This window comes from Squalius cephalus (assembly GCF_949319135.1).
Source record: "Squalius cephalus genome assembly, chromosome: 21".
Taxonomy (NCBI): domain Eukaryota; kingdom Metazoa; phylum Chordata; class Actinopteri; order Cypriniformes; family Leuciscidae; genus Squalius; species Squalius cephalus.
In genome coordinates this window covers 14410527-14430526 of record NC_137142.1, presented here as the reverse complement: position 1 = coordinate 14430526, position 20000 = coordinate 14410527, and the positions used below count along the sequence as shown (strand labels likewise).

Here is a 20000-nt window from a genome sequence, read left to right as displayed (position 1 = left end):
TCATGGGGGATCTGAGTGCAGAGGACATTGGGCGGAGAGCAGAGAATGCTCCAATCCTGAGTGTACAGGTACGACTGAGGTTTCTTCTGAATCTCATTCATTTAAAGGGAAATCTATGTGTATATTTGTATTTCAGTATCCAAAGTAAGGTCTTTTAGGAGTAGGGCTTTTTTAATGACTCCATGAAGTATTTTATTATTGTCTATTGAAACAGGAAGTTGGATTGAGTCAAATCAAAGGACTTGCATTTTATTTTATTTTTTATATCATAAGTACTAATTTTGTTTTGAGTCACACCATTCAAAAGTATCAAAATGCATTTTAATACAGAAATTGAAAACATGATCATCACAGAAGATTCAAAGCATTGTAGTAATGATTTTTTCCCCCAAAATTAAAATATGTACAGTATACAAAATATGTACAGTATACATCAGCCAAAAGATTGGAATATTTCTTTTTTTATGTTTTTGAAAGAAGTATCTTATGCTCACCAAGGCTGTATTTAAATAAAATATAGTACAACTGTAATATTTTGAATTATTATTACAATTTAAAGAACCATTTTCTATCTTAATATATTTTGAAATGTAATTTATTCCTGTGATGGCAAAGCTGAATTTTCCGCATCATTTCTCCAGTCTTCAGTGTCACATGATCCTTCAGAAATCATTCTAATATGATGATTTGCTGCTCAAGAAACATTTATTATTATTATCAATGTTGAAAACATTGCTGTTTACTATTTTGTGGAAAGCATGATACACCACCATTCAAAAGGTTTAGGTAATTAAGATAAAAAAATAAACTCTTATTATTATTATACAATATTAATAATGATTTTATTCAGGACACATTAAATTGATCAAAAGTGACAGTAAAGACATTTATAATGTTACAAATATTATCTATTTCAAACAGCTTTCTATTAATCAAAGAATGTATCGCGGTTTACACAAAAAAAAATATTAAGCAGTAAAAATAATAATTTTATAAGAAATAATATTTGAGTTCCAACAATAATTGATAAGAATTGAGCACCAAATCCACATATTAGAATGATTTCTGAAGAATCATGTGAAGAATGGAGTAATGATGCTGAAAATTCAGCTTTGCCAACACAAGAATAAATTATATTTTAAAATATATTATTCAGATAGAAACCAGTTCTTTTAAATAGTAATAATATTTCACAATATTTCAGTTTTTACTGTATTTTTTATCAAATAAATGCAGCCGTGAGCAGAAGAGTCTTCTTTCAAAAACACTGAAACGTGTTTCCCAAATTATTCAGAACTTTTGACCGGTAGTGTATGGAATTGCGAAGTCATCAATATTTTTTTTTCATTTTACTGGAGAGAAAGATTGTACATTCTAAAATCAGTGTATTTCCTAAAATATGCTCTGTAATCTTAGGTTATACATGATGCAACAGATGACGAAAAGGCCATAGAACTTTGTTTTAAAAACATTGATTTGATCCCCAAGCTAACTATGACATAACTTCAACTGTCAAGAGACGGTTGTCAGGCATTCTATGTCAGGCATTATCTTAAGTCTGTGTTGATAGACCGTAGGGGTGGGTCTCGCTTGAGAGCGCCTACACAGTGTGCCTGGCAGGTAGTTCTTTAAAACACACAGGGGCCCCTCAGCATGATGCTTGTAAGCTGGAAGACTCTTGCTGTATGTAGTTCATGATAACAGAGAGTCTCAGCGAGTTTGAAGCTGCTTACAGTGTGAGACGCGCTATGTTGTAGCATCAAAGCTAAAATGGAAGATGTTTGTTTATCATGTGCATAACCACAGCATGGGATTGGTAAAATATTTTTATGTGTCATTCATATTTATTTTTCACAATTTATATATGAAATATATATATATTTCATATATAAACTCTGAAAAATAAATTCTTACTGACCCCAAACTTTTCAACGGTTGTGTATAATGTTACAAAAGCTTTCTCTTTCAGATAAATGCTGTTCTTTTGAACTTTCTATTCATCAAAGAATCCTGAAAAAATGTACATAACTGTTCTCAACATTGATAATAATACAGTTTTTCGGAATTGCTAAAACACTAAACCCCATTCTCTGAACCAAATTCTCAATAGCCTAAACAAATTTGTCGAATAAATCACTTTTTCTGTAAAACATTACACAAGTTCAGGTAGTTGCGAATCTGTTTGCAAATCTCATGCAAACTCTAAACACATTCTCACTCACTAAAACACATTTCGCACTGTGATGCACTTATGTTTCAAAACACTAAACACAGGCAGGCAAACGTTAAACACAGCTACAACGCGGTTGCCATCGTTTAAACACAATGACTCAAAATTGTTCACACTTATTTCTAACGATGTGACCAAACCAGCTGTACAGAATACAAGTCAGTTCAGAGTGCCAAAACTGACTCAAAATGCACTGAATGTTGATTCCAAAAATGGATGGAAACAAAATAAGAGGGACAGGAGGAAGAGTATGTGTAGGAGGTTGTGAACAAGGAGGAAGAGGACGAGAAAGAGCAAGGTGTGCAGAATGTTGTCAGGCTTTGGATCTGGCTTTAGGGTTTTTCCCTTTGCCTGCAGAGATGGCATTGTCTGTGATGTGAAGAAAGTCCTCAGGCTGGACCCAACATGAAGACATGATGCTGAAGCAGAATAAAATCTCTCTCACTGACCTTGGTTGTGCAGTTGCACAACTCTTCTGAGTGTACTGTAACGTACTTTCATTTAGACTTTGTTACTGTAACCGTTTTGGATTTTGCCGTTGGGTCACTGTATTTTCACAGTATGCAAGTGCTGAATATACAGCCTACTATACAATATTCAGTATAATACTATACTTGCAGTACATACAATTTATTCACCTTGTCATTACTATACTTTTTTAACTTTTTTAATGTAATTGCAAAATTTGTTTACTTTGTTACAATATACTTTTGTTTTGTAACTGCGTGCTTCGTGTTCTCCATTTTTTGATGTAGTGTCTAATGAATGATCTTTGAGCATTGAGCACAGATACAATGGTTTTGAGGCAATTGTTTGATTTTGCTAGAAGAGTCAGAGGTTCTCTGAATGTGGTTTGAAAATGTGGTTTTGTGTTTAAGGTTTTGAGAAAGTGAGCGATGGTTTCAAGAAATGTGTTTTAGCAATTCAGAAAAACTGTAATGATAAACATTTCTGTATCATATCAGTTGTGATATGGTGTTAAAAATGTGAGATATAAGTCAAAATTACAAGATTATAAAGGTCACACTTTATATTAGGTGTCTTTAACTACTATGTACTTGCATAAAAAACAAAATAAGTACAATGTACTTATTGTGTCCATGTTGTGCTGCAAAACACTTGTGCTGCTATTGAGGATGCCTGTAAGGTTAAGGACAGGTTTGGTGGTACAGTTACAGTAGGTTAGGCTCAGCAGTGTAATTATGTAATTACAGAAAGTAATTGCATATATGCAGGTATTCTTTAAATATAAGTACAATGTAAAAACATGTTGGTACACAGTAAGTACATTGCACCAATTGATTAATTTAAATGTTAGTACATAATAGTAAAAGACACCTAATGAAATTGAATAAACCGGAACACGTCAAAAGTATGTGAAATATACCTTTTTATTATATTTAATAAAAGGTGGAAATGGACTTCTGTATTGCAAGCATTTTCAAATACAAACCTATCTATTTCTAAAGATCATTTAAAAGAGAAGCCTTATATATATATATATGAGGATTGATAGACTAACGATTGAAGCTTTTGAGTGGTAGAATGTTTATTTGCTTTAATGCTTGTACAAGTTATAGAGCTTTTTTTTTTTTTTTTTTACTTGAACTTTGTGACACTTTTATTGAGGTGCCTAGATTAAATGCTTTTATATGAAGCTGCGTAGAGGTCAAATACCCTATCTCCCAGTGCTTTTATATGATTTGACCATATTTATTGATTTCAGAGTAACATTCCAGCAGCCTCCACATAGTCTAAATGTTAATGTAAATGTGTCCTTGAACACAAGGTAAATTCAGCACAGGTGAATGTTGGTCTACAGGTGAACATGCCCTCGCTTTCAAATGATTTATAGCACAACTGAGGGCAACATCTATCTTTTTTCACTTTTCCCTTTCCAATGCCAAGAAACAATATTTTACTCCGTTCATTAGATGCTCGTAAAACATCCCGAAGCCTTTTAAAACTTTACCATAAAATGTGTTTCAGGACTGGCAAAGTGAGGAAAATTATTATCCCAGTTGTAGGGCACCCTCATGCTCATAAAGCAGAGACAAATATCACATCATTGCAGGTATCGTGGTAATGATTTTATTAATTAAATCAAGAGTGAATTCTGCCAAAAATCTGGTTTTATTGCATCTCCGGCCTCTAGAGCATGTCAACATGACAAGAAACTGGATGGATTTTAATGCGCCAAACCCTCCTTTGCAAACGAGTGTGTTTTATAATGTTCCACATAATACTTTCACAGAAGACGACTTGAGAAACTCTCAAGAGTGCGCATCCACAAAAAGGTTGAATGTTATTATCGAGCTTGAAAGATGTAATGTAAGAGATGATGAACAGAATAAGATGATGCAGACAGTCTGACTTATGATGCAGTCTGGAATCATAAATCACACTAGGTTCATTCATTTAGCCAGAGGAGAGGATTGGCTTTTTTTTTTCTTTTTCTCAATATCTGTGATCTGGTGGAGTTTGGGTTCCTTGCCACTGTCGCCTCTGACTTGGGGTTTGAAAGAGACTTAGGGCCCTATATTAACGATCTAAGTGCATGGTCTAAAGAGCAGAGCGCAAGTGCACTTAGAGCATGTCCGAATCCACTTTTGCAAGTTTAACGACGGGAAAAATGGTTGTTGCACCCGCCGCATGGTCTAAAAGGGATGTCCCTATTCTCTTAATGGGTGTGTTTTGGGTGTAACGTGTAATAAACCAATCAAAGTCTCATCTCCCATTCCCTTTAAAAGCCAGTTGCGTTCGTGCCATGGCGGGTTGCTATTTACATGGTGGAATTTGCAAGCGGAAAGACTGAACGCTTCAGAGGACCATCTACGGGACAAGCCGGATTCCACCATATCTTTATGTAGCTACAGAGTAATAATCTTTTACAATGTAATCCTTTTATTTTTAATATTTGGCATATTTGTGTGCTGCTGCGCATCCATGTGTGTTTAATAAGCAAAAAAATTGCACCATTGACTTTAGACCAGGTTTCAGTTGTTTAATGCACCAGAACACACCTCGTTTTCAGACCAGCACACCCATGGGCGTTCAAATGGGCCCCCATAATTGATGAATTTTGCAATCTTGACAATGTTATTGAACTGAAATGAATCAACATTGAACTGACTTGTGCTGAATAATGAAACTATTGCCTCCTGTAGAGCTGCTTATTGCTGAATTGAACTTTTTCATAATTGATTAACTTTACACACTTATTGAACTGAACTAACACTAAAATGACTTGAGCTGAATAATGACACTACTGTCTTTTTAGAGCTGGTTTAGAATTTAGAATTTGAATTTGTCTATTATTTGATGAAGTTTGCATCATTAGCCCCTTTCACAGATACAGTCTTTACTGGTAAATTACCGGTAACAGATCATGTGTGAACAGGACCTTTTCAAATATATCGGTAAATTGGTTCCGGCAATTTACCAGTAAAGGAAATTGTAACATTACCAGTTAATTACTGGTTTATGCGCTGTGTGGACGTGGAATGAAGATTACCGGTATTTTGCACGTACGAGGTCAGAACGCGCTGACGTAAGAAGTGATTTGGGCCAATCAGAAGCCGTTGAAAGAGCAACTGATTTGTGAACGGTCTGTTACCGGTAAAAAGCCAGAACACTGTTGCTTGTGTGAACAGCACATTATTTAATTTACCGGTAATAACGTTCTGGCAATTTTACGGTAATTTACCGGGATTGCTGTGTGAAAGGGCTATTGATTCTGCTATTTTCCTGTTTATTACTGTGAAGCTGCTTTGAAACAATCTATATTTGCAACCCCTCCGGTTCTACTCGCACCGCTCTGAGCGGGATCCGAACCGGCACAGCACAGGGGCGCTAACAAGGACGATCTAGATCGCAGCCTCTAGCATCAGTCACTAGTCCGACTCTTGAGACCGGGGGGGGGAGGCTTACTCACACAGCTCTTACTAGCTGGCCTCTTTTACACTCACCCCCCTAAACCTCACTCCCATCCGGGCCCCAATGTACAGTAACCCCCAGGAGGCAGGCATGCTAACAAGGACACTAAAGACCGCAGCCTCTAGCGTCAGTTGCTAGCAGGCCTCTGTTAAATATTGCATAAAGTGCTACATAAATAAATGTGACTTGATTTGACAGTCTGTCTATGTGTCTTTCAGCTAATGGGCAGTGGAACGCATGGGCACCATGGAGTGGGTGTTCTAAATCCTGTGACGGTGGTTGGCAGCGGAGGGTACGCGTATGCCAGGGGCTGGCGGTCACGGGGCAGCCATGCGATGGCAGCGGGGAGGAGGTCCGTAGATGCAGCGAGCAGCGTTGCCCAGGTAACCCTGCAAATAAGAGCCCCAAGAGTCAATTATGTCAGAATGGACAGATAGACGTGAATGAGAGACGAATGCAGGGATAATGATATTTTCCTTGTCCGTTTTTTGCGCTGGAAATAATGAACGTACACCATAATTGTATGTTCTGGCTGGGAATGATCAACACAAAATTGACCAGTAATGGGTATTTTATATCACATAAATGATTCCATCCTAATCTCTGGATGTATTAAGCAGTCTCCATGGAAACAGTGCTTTATGCTCATGCATATACATGTATTTTCATACTCATAGGTAAGTTACATGTACAGTTATATAAACTACTGATGTAGGCCTAACTGTTTGTGCATATTTGACTGAATTTATCATTCTTATATTCTTTAATGCTTGAAATTATTTCTGCAGACAAATATAAATAGAACATTCTTTCATCATGATCTGACATTTTTATGTTTGATTTAAATTTCCAGTTTGTATAATAATATAATGTAATGTAATGTATAATGTAATACACTATTAAAAATAAAAGGTTCCAAAAGTGTTTTTTTTTTTTTACGCAATGATGTTTATAATTTTTTGTTATACATTAATTAAATATACATTAAATACTGTAAATGTTAATGTACATTAGAGATACATTATATTCAGTATTTTATATATTTTTATATATTTACTTATATTGTATGAAGCCCTGCACGTCATGTAGACAAAGATATATATATATATATTGTGGTCATAAATTAAGAATTTGTTAGTTTAAATTAAGAATTTGTTCTCTCCTTTTAGTAAATCGTGAATCTACAAATCTACAATTTACTAATTCGTTCACTAGTTTTAGTTAAATCACGGCCACAAATTAAGAATCCGTTCCCTCGTTTTAGTGAATCGTGGCCACGTTGAACTACATTGTTCCCTCGTTTTGATTCAACTAAAACAAGAGAAATAATAATTCCAACGGGACCACGATTCAGTAAAAGTAGGGAACGAATTATTATATGGTGCTCATGATTAACGAATTAGTAAAACATTCTGACATACAGTATTAGTAAGTCGCGGGAACCAATTGTTAATATGCCACGATATATATTTATATATATATATATATGCAGGGCTGCGTAATATTGCAGCAATTATACAACCGAAAATTGTATGGCATTCGTATGTGGGCAATGTGAAATTAAAATTCTTGCATCATATTCTGATCCCTGTCCACATTGTCCATTATGTACTCGTCTTCTCTCAATTGTCCTATAAAAAAATGTCTTAATGTTACTAAATGTGATTTTAAAAATAGTGTCTAAATGTCTATGTTTCTTCCTGACCCATAGCTCCTTACGAAATATGCCCGGAGGACTATGCTGTGTCCATGCTGTGGAGAAGAACTCCCTCTGGGGAACTGGCATTCAACAGGTGTCCGCCCAACGCCACGGGTAAGAAGCCACCATAAGAGCACTCAGCCAAACACAAAAATAGTCACAGACGCTTTCAAAAAGAAAAGTAAAAGACGACAGCTTATGTTTTTTGCTCTGCTTTTCATTTGCAGTGCATTTATTTCAGTGATGTTGAAATTATTCATAAATTCAGAAGGCTACGATGACAAATGTTTCTGACTAGTGTGTTCAGCACTGCTGTGACTGCCTTTAAATGGCTTATGCTGTGTGTACCTAGAGATTTTTGTCATTTGCATACCGTTGAACCCTCCAGCATTTTGTCAACTTCTTTTGCGAGGCCGCTTTCTGCAGCGGAGACATAAAGGGGAATAATACAGAAAAGAGAGCAACCGTTTCTCCATCCTGCACATTCTTCTTGGAGATATGCTGTAGAAGTGTCCCCAAGTCTTTCTCTCTCTCCTTTGACCGGTCTGAGGTGTGAGCCTTACTGATTGTGGTCCCAAAATGGCAGACTGTGCTGTACTGTTCTACATCGAGCTTCTGTAACCTCCCGCTATCTCCTGTTGTGAAGATGCTCTGGTACACCACTACAATGACCTTGAAAGAGCAGGTGCTGGAGGAAAAAGAAAAAACGCAGGCACCACGAACTCAGATAACAGCAAGCAGTCCGGAATAACTAGAAGCAGAGGCTGACTGCGAAAGCGTGTATAGATGGATTAATGTCTTTTGTGGATGTATTTCTATATGTGGGAGGACTCCCACCATAGGCCCGAATGTACTTTTTGTATTTTTTTCTTTTTTGGTGGGGGGGGGGGTTGAGAACATTTAATTATATCAATTATAGATAAAAGAGACAGTGTGTCAACCTGTGGGTGGAATTAGTTAGATTTACATTGTTTGATTTCTGCATAACCCACGTCAAAAATTTCAGGTTGTGCAAAAGCACTGGAGTGGGATCTGACGCCAGCAGCATGAAATGCTGGAAAATCTTCATTCATTATGAGGTTGGAATTAAATTAAACTCCGTCCTCATTGCGATGCAAACGAATGAAAGCAACAGAAATCAAACAGTTGGAAATAGTTGAAGCGGTTGGGGAACTGATAAATTGGGAATGAAAGGAATGACCGGCGATTAAACATCATGCGGGATGAACTTTTAACTTTTGCTTTGTCCTATTTTTGTGCACGAGCACGATTGGATTAGGTTTGTGTGATCTTCGCGCAAGTTTTTTTTATGTGTGTGTGTGTGTGTGTGAGATTAAATCTTGTCAGGCCCCTCTGTGCTGCCATGTGTTTTAATGGCGAGATCTGAGAGCGTCCGCTTTTGATCCGGCTCTGTGGGAGTTTTCCGTGATCTGTGGATGTGAGCTGATGTCCCTGCTTGGATGCCTCAGCTTGGGGGCAGGCGTCTGGCTCCAGCTGCGTCTCAGGTGGGCCGAGTGTGTTACGCTGTTGGCCGGGTAGCAGGAGGTGGAACCGTGTTGGAACAAGAGCTGATAAGACGCGTGTGTGTGTGTGTGGTATAGGGGTGCGGGGTGGGTGTGGTAAGGTTGTTTCAAAAGGCAAGGACATGTAGGCCTACTTAATGCGAGACGGTAGACACGCTCTGACGGATCGGAGGCGAGAAATGTTTGCTTTTGTGCGTTTGTTTATTCGCTCCCATGCGTGGGCGGCAGCCTTGTTGATATCTCAGGTTGCAGGGCTCCGTTCGCAGTCGCCGAAAACAAAAAAAGTCAAATCGGTGCGTGACAGCCGCCGTCGGTTAACATCGTAATTCTATGAGCGGGAATTATGACCAGTCTTTTAAAGCATGTAATTACAGTTTGGTTTGTTTCGCACGCATACACTGCAGTGGCACATGTGCGGCGCATGTGATCTGGCAACTGCCGCATCTAGATGATGATGAAGGCTGCTGCTTTTATCCCTCTCGCTGAAAGATGTGTGGGCTGGCAGGTGGAATGAAAAAAAAAAGACTTGCAAGATCAAGTATAAACCTCTTCTCTGTATCTCTCTTTTCTCCCTCCTCCTTCTTTGCAGGCACCACTAGTCGACGCTGCTCGCTGGATCACCGCGGGGTGGCCTATTGGGAGCAACCCAGCTACGCTCGATGCATTGCAAATGAATACAGATACTTGCAGCAATCAGTAGGTGCAAAGTCAGCTTCCTGCGCTCTGCTTCTGTTTGTGACGTGCCATAAATTATCCCTGCAGTCGTCACGATCACCCAAAACTATTTCCGCCAGTGCCTCTCCCCACCCAGCACCCCAGACCACCACGCTAGGCCTGCAAGATAAACTGCTATCATCTGAGAGGCAAATTAAAACCGCTAGTATTGCAGTTTTCCGAGACCCCGCGTTAATGGAGGACTCGCTCTAATTTCCTTTTACATCCTGAAGATGGTTGTTCCAGCTTCACCGGAGCTTTTTCTGGGAATGCACCTGTTTGGACACAAATTAATGATTTTCATTATGTTTTTTGGCTTTCAGCTTCCTTTTCTTATCTGAGTCTTTCTCAAATGCAGTGCATGTTGTGTTATTGCAAAGTAAAGCTTTAGATGCATCTCACACACAAACACGCACACAGAGACTTTCCTTTGTGGCAGGTTTTATACTGAGGTAATGATATTTTCCATTCCCTAGCTCTCACACCTTTTTGCTTTTTAAAATATTAATCAAGGCACTATTTATTATTTTTTAATAAGGCACTTTCCCTGTGGGGTCTGCTGCCTGGTCAGGTTTTACTATGCTGTTGGGGGCTTTTGGTCTTAGGTCAGGGTTGGCAAAACCTGACCCACAAGTACACACAAACGTGTTTTTATAACTTTATGTAGACTTTCCATAGATGTAATGATTTTTAGACTGTTAAAACTGTATAGTAAATCCCCCTACACTAACCCTACCCCTAAACTCTGGGCTCTTCAGTCATTGTTTATGACATCATGTCAGTGTGATTTATGCATGTTTGTTCATTGGCCTGTTGCTTTGGGGTGAAGTGTGTCATTTTTTTAGATGCTCTTATCCCAGTTTAAAATTTGGGGCAGATATACACTACTGTTCAAACGTTTGGGGTCAGAAATGTTTTAATGTTTTTGAAAAAAATATTGTTTTCAATTTTAAAATTTTAAAATGTTTTATTCCTGTGATGGAAAAGCTGAATAATCAAAACGCATTTATTATTATTATTATAATCAATTGAAAACAGTGGTGCTGCTTAATATTTTTGTGGAAACGTGATACAGTACATTGTTTGTGGATTCTTTGATGAATAAAAAGTTCAAAAGAACATCATTTTTAAATCTTTTGTAACAAATATACTGTATTTGTAATATTTTGTATCATTAATATATTTACTGTCTTGATTTATGTAAAGCATCCTTGCCGAAAAAGTTTTTTTGTTGTTGTTGTTGTTGTTTTTTTATTTTTTTAAAAGCCCAAACTTTTGAATGGTACCTGTGGTAGATGGGATAAGTATTGTGAAATAATGACTAGTAGTGTTTACTCATACAGTTCTTTAGCTTGGTAGTTTGAACAATTTTGATACCTCAAATTGCTCTGCTTGTTGAGGAAAGGTGTTATTTGTGGAGCGCTATTATTTTTTGACCAGATGTTTCCCCACTGGCGAATGACAAAATGGTGGAAAATGTTCCATGAACCATTTAGAACACCTTAGCAACTGTGTAGCAACCAGTGTTGGGTAAGCTACTCTAAAAATTAATTAATTACTAGCTACTAATTATCTTCAACGGTGCAATTAGATTACTGTACTAATTACTCTCTCTAAAAAGTGTTGCATTACTTATTGCTAATTACTTTCTAAATCCCATATCAACCTCGAACAGTTCAACAATACAAGGATAGACGTGAAACTGCACTCTTAATTCTTTCAAATAAACAATATAAAATTGCATAAATTATTCTTGAACCAGCCAACAAACTGAAAGGGAGAAGATTATATTAAAAACATACATTTTAAAATTAGGCATTAAATTAAGTCGTTAAATCCACTATTGTTTTAAATAGAATTGTTCTACAGTATTTAGAGAAGTAGCTATAATCAAATTACAGAAATATTAAGAGTAATCCCTTACTTTACTTTTTCAATGGAAAAGTAATTAAATTACAGTAATTTATTACTTAGTAATGAGTTACACCCAACACTGATAGCAACAGACCAAAACCACCCAGAACACCTTATCAACCCCATACCAACAAGCTTAATACCATTATGAACACCTTATCAACCTCATAGCAACAGGCCAAAATAATTGTGAACACCTTATCAACCCCATAGCAACAGGCTAAAACCATTTAGAACACCTTAGCAACCCCATAGCAACAGGCTAAAACCATTTAGAACACCTTAGCAACCCCATAGAAACAGGCTAAAACTCTTAGTGCACCTTTGCAACTGCAGAGTGCTTGAGAAACATTATATAACCAATTCTGAAATGACACCCTTCACCTTTAAATAATAGTGGCAGTTCTGTGTACCCCAACTTCATTCATGTTTGTGACTTGAGCAGGACTCTGTTAGTGTTACAGTCTTTGAAGAACACTCAGAACCCAGTCTCTTTCCCTGTGTCTGTCTTCAGGTCCAGGGGCACCTTGCTAAAGGTCAGAGGAATCTGGCTGGAGACGGCATGTCCCAGGTTACAAAGGTCCTCCTGGATCTCACCCAGAGACGCAATTTCTATGCAGGCGACCTTCTCTCCTCAGTGGAGATTCTTCGAAACGTCACTGACACCTTTAAAAGGGCCAGCTATGAACCCTCTTCTGATGACGTTCAGGTAAAAGAGAAAACAATGTTTGTTTGTTTTTGACAACCTCTGAGCTTAAATGCATCTTGTTATAGTATTCATTTAGACATTGTGGTCATCTTAGGTCTTGAATGTTGGTAATGCAGGCTGAAAGTACTACTCATAAAATTTCCAGATGTTCTTACTACATGACTTTTTACAAGCAACATATACTACGATTAAATTTTTTTGAATCAGTAAGGTTTTTTGTTTTTTTACAAAGAAATTACTATTTTTATTCAGCAAGAGTGAGTTAAAGTCCTCCTGTAGTCAATAATTGTATCCCTTAAAATAGCTTGAATGTTACTCTACACCCTTGCTTCATTTAGTATACGCAGATCTATGAATATGCAAATGAGCCCCACCTCCACTCACTCATACGGGGTCGTCTACAAGTCGATGTATCATAATGGTAACGTGTTTTATCTATCGCTCTACAACGTCGGAAACATAACGGTGACTACGTTCTCAAACAGCTAATAATGTGCTGCTAATGTTACACAAACAGTGTTCCCATTCGCCATCTCAGAGTCGAAAGGCTGCCTTCTAAAATCAGTATCCTGATTTTATGCTTTAACAACTTAGAATGTCAGTGGAGAAAGACATAGTCCCTCATAACTTAGTAATACATTATATACATAATTCACCCTCTATATTGCTGAATGTACCCGATTTTTCACATTAACAGAAAAATACACTGGGTAACCTGGCTTCTCTAGAGACTCTGCTTCGCAGCATAGTTAATGATATGCTGAAGCCCGCCCCCCTCGTGACGTGATTGGTTACAACTTATTTGTGATGTCGAGAGCGGCGATTTCAAACCGCATCTTTTTTTCACTGCAGTTTTAAGGAGAAAATACTCAGCAATAATGTTGACTTAGTTATGACTTTGCACATGGTTTGTCAAAAACCATATTAAAAACAACATTAAAAACTTGATGTTTACCACAGGGGGACTTTTAATATTAAATTTAAAGTTAATATTTATACTAATTTATATTACAATTAAGTGTAATATTTAAATTTAAAGTAAAGATATTTATAATGTTAAAAAGTTTATATTTTAATTAATTGCAGTTCTTTTGACCTTCTATTCATCAAATAATCCTAAAATAAAGTAGCACAGTTTACAACACAACTATTTTCGACATTGATAATAAAAAAATGTAAAAAAAATCACCAAATCATATTGGAATGATTTCTGAAGGATCATGTGAGACTGAAGACTGGAGTAAGGATGCTGAAAACTCAGCTTTGCCATCACAAGAATAAATGTAATTTTTATAATATTAAAAATAGAAACCAGTTATTTTAAATATTACTAATATTTCAAAATATTGCTGTTTTTTACTGTAATTTTTGATCAAATATTAGTCGCCAGTGCAGGGCTTCTATCAGCCACATGACATAGTTTTCCTAATTAGTCACATGGTATTTTGTGATTGGCTCTAAAATTCTTGCCTCCAGCACTCCAGTCACATGTTTATGAAGGGTGACGTTTTAGTCAAGGCACTGCAATTGAGATGAACGGGAATGCTGACAGCTTTCTCCAGATATTATATGCGTTTGGTTGAAGTTAGCAAAATGGCGGAAGTTACTAAAAAATCTAAAATCACATACAGCACCTTCAAAATGGCAATGTCACTACTTAGGACCGTGACTGATAAACATCTCGCCGGTCTTGCCCCTCACAGAGAGCTTATGGGATTGTGACACCGTGCGCCAGCTGCTGATAAGAGATAGTCACTAAATCTATCTCCTTCTATCTCAAAGCCTTGTCATAACCTTCCCAATACCAGAATAAACCGATTTCTTATGACCTGTTTGTGAGAATCTTTTTTTTTTTTTTTTTTTTTTTTTACATAATACGGAGTGTAATGTGATTTTGCGTGTGTATGTTTGTGTGATGGGTTGGTGTGGGAGGTTTTATCTAAGGCCTGATGTGAACCGGAGCAACCCCTCCTCCCCACGCATGTGTGCCGGGGTGGGTTGTGTGTTTTGGAACGTATTAATGCTGTGTTTAAGTGGATGTATTACCACCAGAGGGAGCATAAGCATTCAAGTAGAAAAACAAGCATGCCGGAGCCAAGACACTGCCTTTCTCCTGCCTTTCGTGGCACAGAGGCAGAGCAGCAAACAGAAAAGAAGACAGGCACACGTCCAGCTGGATATCTCATTCAGCCCAGTCACCGTAGCAAACATCAGCTCTCTTTCCAGTCTTAGAGTAGACGGCTCTCCCAGGCTCCTTCAAACTCGACCGACTCTCTCTATCCTTCCCCTTTAATTCAGTGCACATACGAGTACTTAGAAAAAGATCAACAATCCCTGAATTGAAAGCAGCAGGAAATCTCAGGTGTGTGTTTTAGAGCCATGGCTGTTGGACATATCCCATCATCTCCCTGTAAATCAGCGCTGTGTGATTCCTCAAGAGACTGTTTGTTGAGACTTTTAAAATGCAGAGGAGATTCTTTGTTATTGCCTTTTCAGGGAACAGGTTTTTTGGGGGTTTTTTTTGGACAAACATTCCAGATATGAACTAGTTCTTGTTTGCTTTTTCAATGACTATGTAAAGTCAATTTAATACTTGTATAGCCTGTATATATTTAAGCAATAGGTACAAAAATGCTATTTTATGAATTCAGTCACAACTAATTTACAAGAGCACAAGTCCTCCTCAAGTACATTATTGCTTTTCTTAATGCTTCATAAAAAAATAAGAGCACAGTTTTCATTACAATAGTGTTTTATTATGCAAATGCATTATCCTTCCGCTGTAGTGTACAGAACATTATTCTGTGGGTGTTGTACAGTGATATAAACTCATCAAAGTTTCTAAAATATATTATGAAGTCAATATATTATTTCATTCATAATCACTGTATGATCAATATGTTATGACAACATGTTTTTGCATTGCTTTAACTCATCAAAATAAGTTAACAAGATTCAACTCATTTTTTTAAGTCAGTTTAATGTAATTTAAGTTGAAATGACTTAAACATCCAAATTGTAATTGATTATACTTAAAAATGAAAGGCAGCTACTTTTTTTTACAGTGATGCCTTAATACATAATACATGTTTTGTGTTGTTGTGAATAATTGCAGCTAATACAATTTTTATTTGTACCTTTGAAAAGCACAAATATTTAAAATACATTATCAGCAACCATATATTTGTGTTAAACTATGCATTATAATGCATAATATACCTTAAAGGCATAAATAAATAAAAAAATGGATTATAATCCATTTTAAATACTGTAGGTTATCAAGTAAGTAAACTTTTTGCGTAATTGAAAAATTTAAGTTATGTGAACTTGACAATGCCACATAACTTTTTTTTTTTTTTTTTCAATTACGCATGAAGTTTATTTACTTAATAATTTTAAGGCAATGGGTTTCCGCACTTTTTTTAAGCAAGTCAACTGATCACTTTTTACAGTGAAACCTACAGTATTTAAAATGCATTATAATCAGTATTTATTTTTTCACAGTGTAGCTTCACTCAAAGTTAAATATCCTGTTTTACTGGGTTGCAATACATGTTGATAAATGTCTATACATTTCATACTGTATACAAATGATGCATATTAAACTTTCAAAGCATAATGAAATGAGATCCTTCTTTATTATGATCCTTCACAAATAATGTCACCAGTCTTTTCCAGTGACGGCAGCGTTGTTCTAACAACAATTTCTTCTCTCCCCAGAACTTTTTTCAGATCATCAGCAATCTCCTTGAAGAGGAGAACAGAGAAAAGTGGGAAGACGCGCAACAGGTGGGTCTGAACATTCTGAGCGTGTGTTTTTGAAGCATTGGTGTTGAGATTGCTTTATTATAGTCACGTCGCGGAGTGTATCTGCTGTTGTGTGTCACTCTGCGGCCGTATATTGTGTGATGAGCCCTCAGTGAATTGATTGCCATCACCAGTGCAGATGCTTTAGGTAATTGTCAGGTCAAAGAGGTGCCTGTCTCCACAGGCTGGGCTGTGTCAAATCAAACCTTCTCTGCCAAACGCCGACATCCCTGCTGTGCTGATTGGTGGAAAGACATCTGCAATATCCACTACATGCACTTGGTGGCAGCAGCATTGGCAGCATATGTCCAGCCTTCATGCTTTCCCTCAGCGGTCTCCATTGTATCCTCTCACTCTATGAGAGACAGTGTAAAAGCAGCCTGAGGGAGTTGGATTCTGCTAAGCTGAATGTTCTTCAGAAACTCAAACAAAAATCTCCAACTGCATTATTATTGCTTTGGATCAAATTGAGTGTCTTAAATGTTTCTTTCTTTCCCTTTTAGCCTGAACTGGTAATTCCTCTTAAGCAGACAGTGGTAATGTTACTGTCTATCAAACGTAAGCTGCTTTGGAGCTCCTTCCTCGAATGTTTTCACCCGCAGTCTGAAAGTTGTGGTAAAACGCGTCCTTGAGTGAGACAGGGGTCCCGTGTGTCAACCGAATCAACCCTTTAATGGAGTTTACAGTAGGGTAGTGTCACAAGGCTTTTTAAAGAAAAGTAATATGTTTTTTCAGTCAGGAGTGTATTCAGAGATCAGGTCACGTAGCCGGTCGCTTGCTTTGCTGAAGGTGTTTAAACGGTCCCCGGAGCATACGGGCACCTGTTTTCCATTCACGCTCCTCCTCTGCTTTGTCACAGATTGAATCTTCAAGCTCCTCAAATCATTAAAGGACATCTGAGACGGTTGTCACCGGCTCTGTCAAATGACTGACCTTAGAAAGCTCTAACGTTTAAAGATCACGCAGGATTTTATCTTGTCTGTCTGTCTTGTCTTTTCTTCTTTAGAGTCAGCTTGCCTGAGCTTTGATTGCCAGTCTAGAGTTCACACCTCAGATTCATGGCAGTCTGTGCTGTTCCAGTTTTAAAGGAAGTGCTTAAGAGAAGAGGCTGTGACTGCCTCGCAAATTCACAACTTGAAATGAAGGAGAACACAAGGTTCATTAGTTTCATTAACTGATGATTTAAAGATATACTGTCTGCTTACACTGCTTATAGATAGTATTGGTATGCATTTGTTTGTATCTTCCATATCCTAAACCATATACAAGAAGAGTAATTCTAAATTATTATATTATATTATATTATATTATATTATATTATATTATATTATATTATATTATATTATATTATATTATATTATATTATATTATATTATATTATATTATATTATTAAAATGTACTGTATTATATTATAAAGTATATTACATTACATTATAAATGATATTAAATTATATTTTATTATATTATATTATAAATGATTATTTTATATTATATTATATTATAATTTATTATAAAATAATAATTTATAATATAATATATTATAAATGATTATTTTATATTATATTATATTATAATTTATTATATTATTAAAATGTACTGTATTATATTATAAAGTATATTACATTACATTTTAAATTATCTTAAATTATATTATATTATATTATATTATATTATATTATATTATATTATATTATATTATATTATATTATATTATATTATATTATATTATATTATATTAAATATATATTTAATTATATTATATTATATTATAAAGCGCTTGTCCTATGTTTGGTTGCAGAGAAGCTGCCTATTATATTATATCACTATAAACATATTTCATACATTCAACATCAAACATTATAACTTATTACACACACACACACACACACACACACACACACACACACACACACACATTCTGCAAAAAAAAAAAAGTTAGTTAAATATATAATATTAACAGCTTTTAAAATATAATATACCATAACCAAAAAACAGTGTTCTGTGAGTGAAGAAATAGCCTCATAAAGTATCTTGGTACAAATTTCCTATTTTCATATCTGTTTGCATAAAGTAGTGAGATACATATTCTTGTATCTTCCATATCATAAGTTATATAGCAGAAGAGTAGTAGTAAATTATGTGTTGTTATATTTTATTTTATTAATTACAAAAATCATATCTAAAAAAAGGTCAAATTTGAAGTTAGTTAGATATATAATATTGACAGCTTTTATAATATAACATTCCATGACCAAAAAATATATGATAATATTATTGGTACCTTTTTTTTTTTAGTGAAGGAAATTACCTGTTAAGGTTATTTGGGCTATTTGTTTGCATATAGTAGTGGGATGTTTATTCATGACTTGTGGCTGAAATCTATGCAGCAGAAGAGTACACAATAGTAGATGATTGATATGACGGTAGAATATATATATATATATATATATATATATATATATATATATATATATATATATATATATGACAGCACAACTGACTGTGCAGCACCAGTGCTGGTTCATCTAATGGCCGTCAGCCTCGGCCATTTCCCGCACTGCTGTCGTCCCTGCACACTTCGGCAGCCCAGCGCTGTTGCCATGGCGAGGGATGCTCTCTGCTGTCGCCCAGCAGTCTGACCGACCCTCAGCGACTCTCTCCCCGTCTGCAGCCTGTCTGATTGGCTTGGCCCAAGATCGGCCCCCATGCCAATGCAGAGCCCGACTCCTGCCAGAGGGATTATTAGATATGTGACTCCATCGCCCTGTTTCTGCACCTCACTAAGGGTGCTAATTACGAAATGTCACTCAGTGCTATTTTTTCTGCACCCGCGCTTTTATTTATTTATTTTTTGTCTTTTGCAGATTGGCTGCAATGTGTTTTTGTGCTTTGTTTGTTGTAACGAGGAGAGAGGGTCCAGATGATGTTAATGAGATGAGAGAAATAGGAAGCACAGTGTCATATGGCATATTAATCCATACAGTAAATCTGCTGGGGAAAATGGTTAAGACAACTTGACTTTTTTATTTTATTTTATTTTATTTTATTTTATTTTATTTTATTTTATTTTATTTTATCTCAATGTATACTACTCCATTTTAAATATCAAAAATTGGATCTGTTAACATCAATTAATGCATATGAACTAACATGAGCATGAATGTTTTTATTTAATAACGTTAACAAAGGTTAATTAATGCTGCTCAAATACAATACTCCTTGTAATTTTATGTTAGTTAATGCATTAAATGGTGTTAACAAATTAGACCTTACTTGAAAGTGTTACTCTTAAAGTTAATATAAATTCATAATTGACCTTTAAATGCACATTCTCGGTTATACTGTGCATCTTTGGAGCACACAATTTTATTTCTTTAACAATTTTGTTTTCTTCATATTTTGTCAAAAACAAATTTCCTTTTCGTGTGGCATCGCGAATGCCTCTTATTTTTTTCAACCTCTCTTCT

The 20000-nt window shown here is 36.1% G+C and overlaps 1 protein-coding gene across 6 annotated transcripts in view; it reads left to right on the top strand.

Annotated features, from left to right (window-relative positions):
* adgrb3 (adhesion G protein-coupled receptor B3) overlaps positions 1-20000 on the top strand; it is a 184601-nt gene that overhangs the window by 97829 nt on the left and 66772 nt on the right. For all 6 annotated transcript variants that reach the window (XM_079854433.1, XM_079854431.1, XM_079854432.1 and 3 more), the window contains 6 exons: positions 1-68; positions 6385-6549; positions 7878-7979; positions 9978-10084; positions 12531-12725; positions 16446-16514. The exon at positions 1-68 is cut by the window's left edge and continues 97 nt beyond it. In XM_079854433.1, coding sequence (XP_079710559.1) covers positions 1-68; positions 6385-6549; positions 7878-7979; positions 9978-10084; positions 12531-12725; positions 16446-16514 — 706 coding nt within the window. The remainder of the gene's footprint in view (positions 69-6384; positions 6550-7877; positions 7980-9977; positions 10085-12530; positions 12726-16445; positions 16515-20000) is intronic.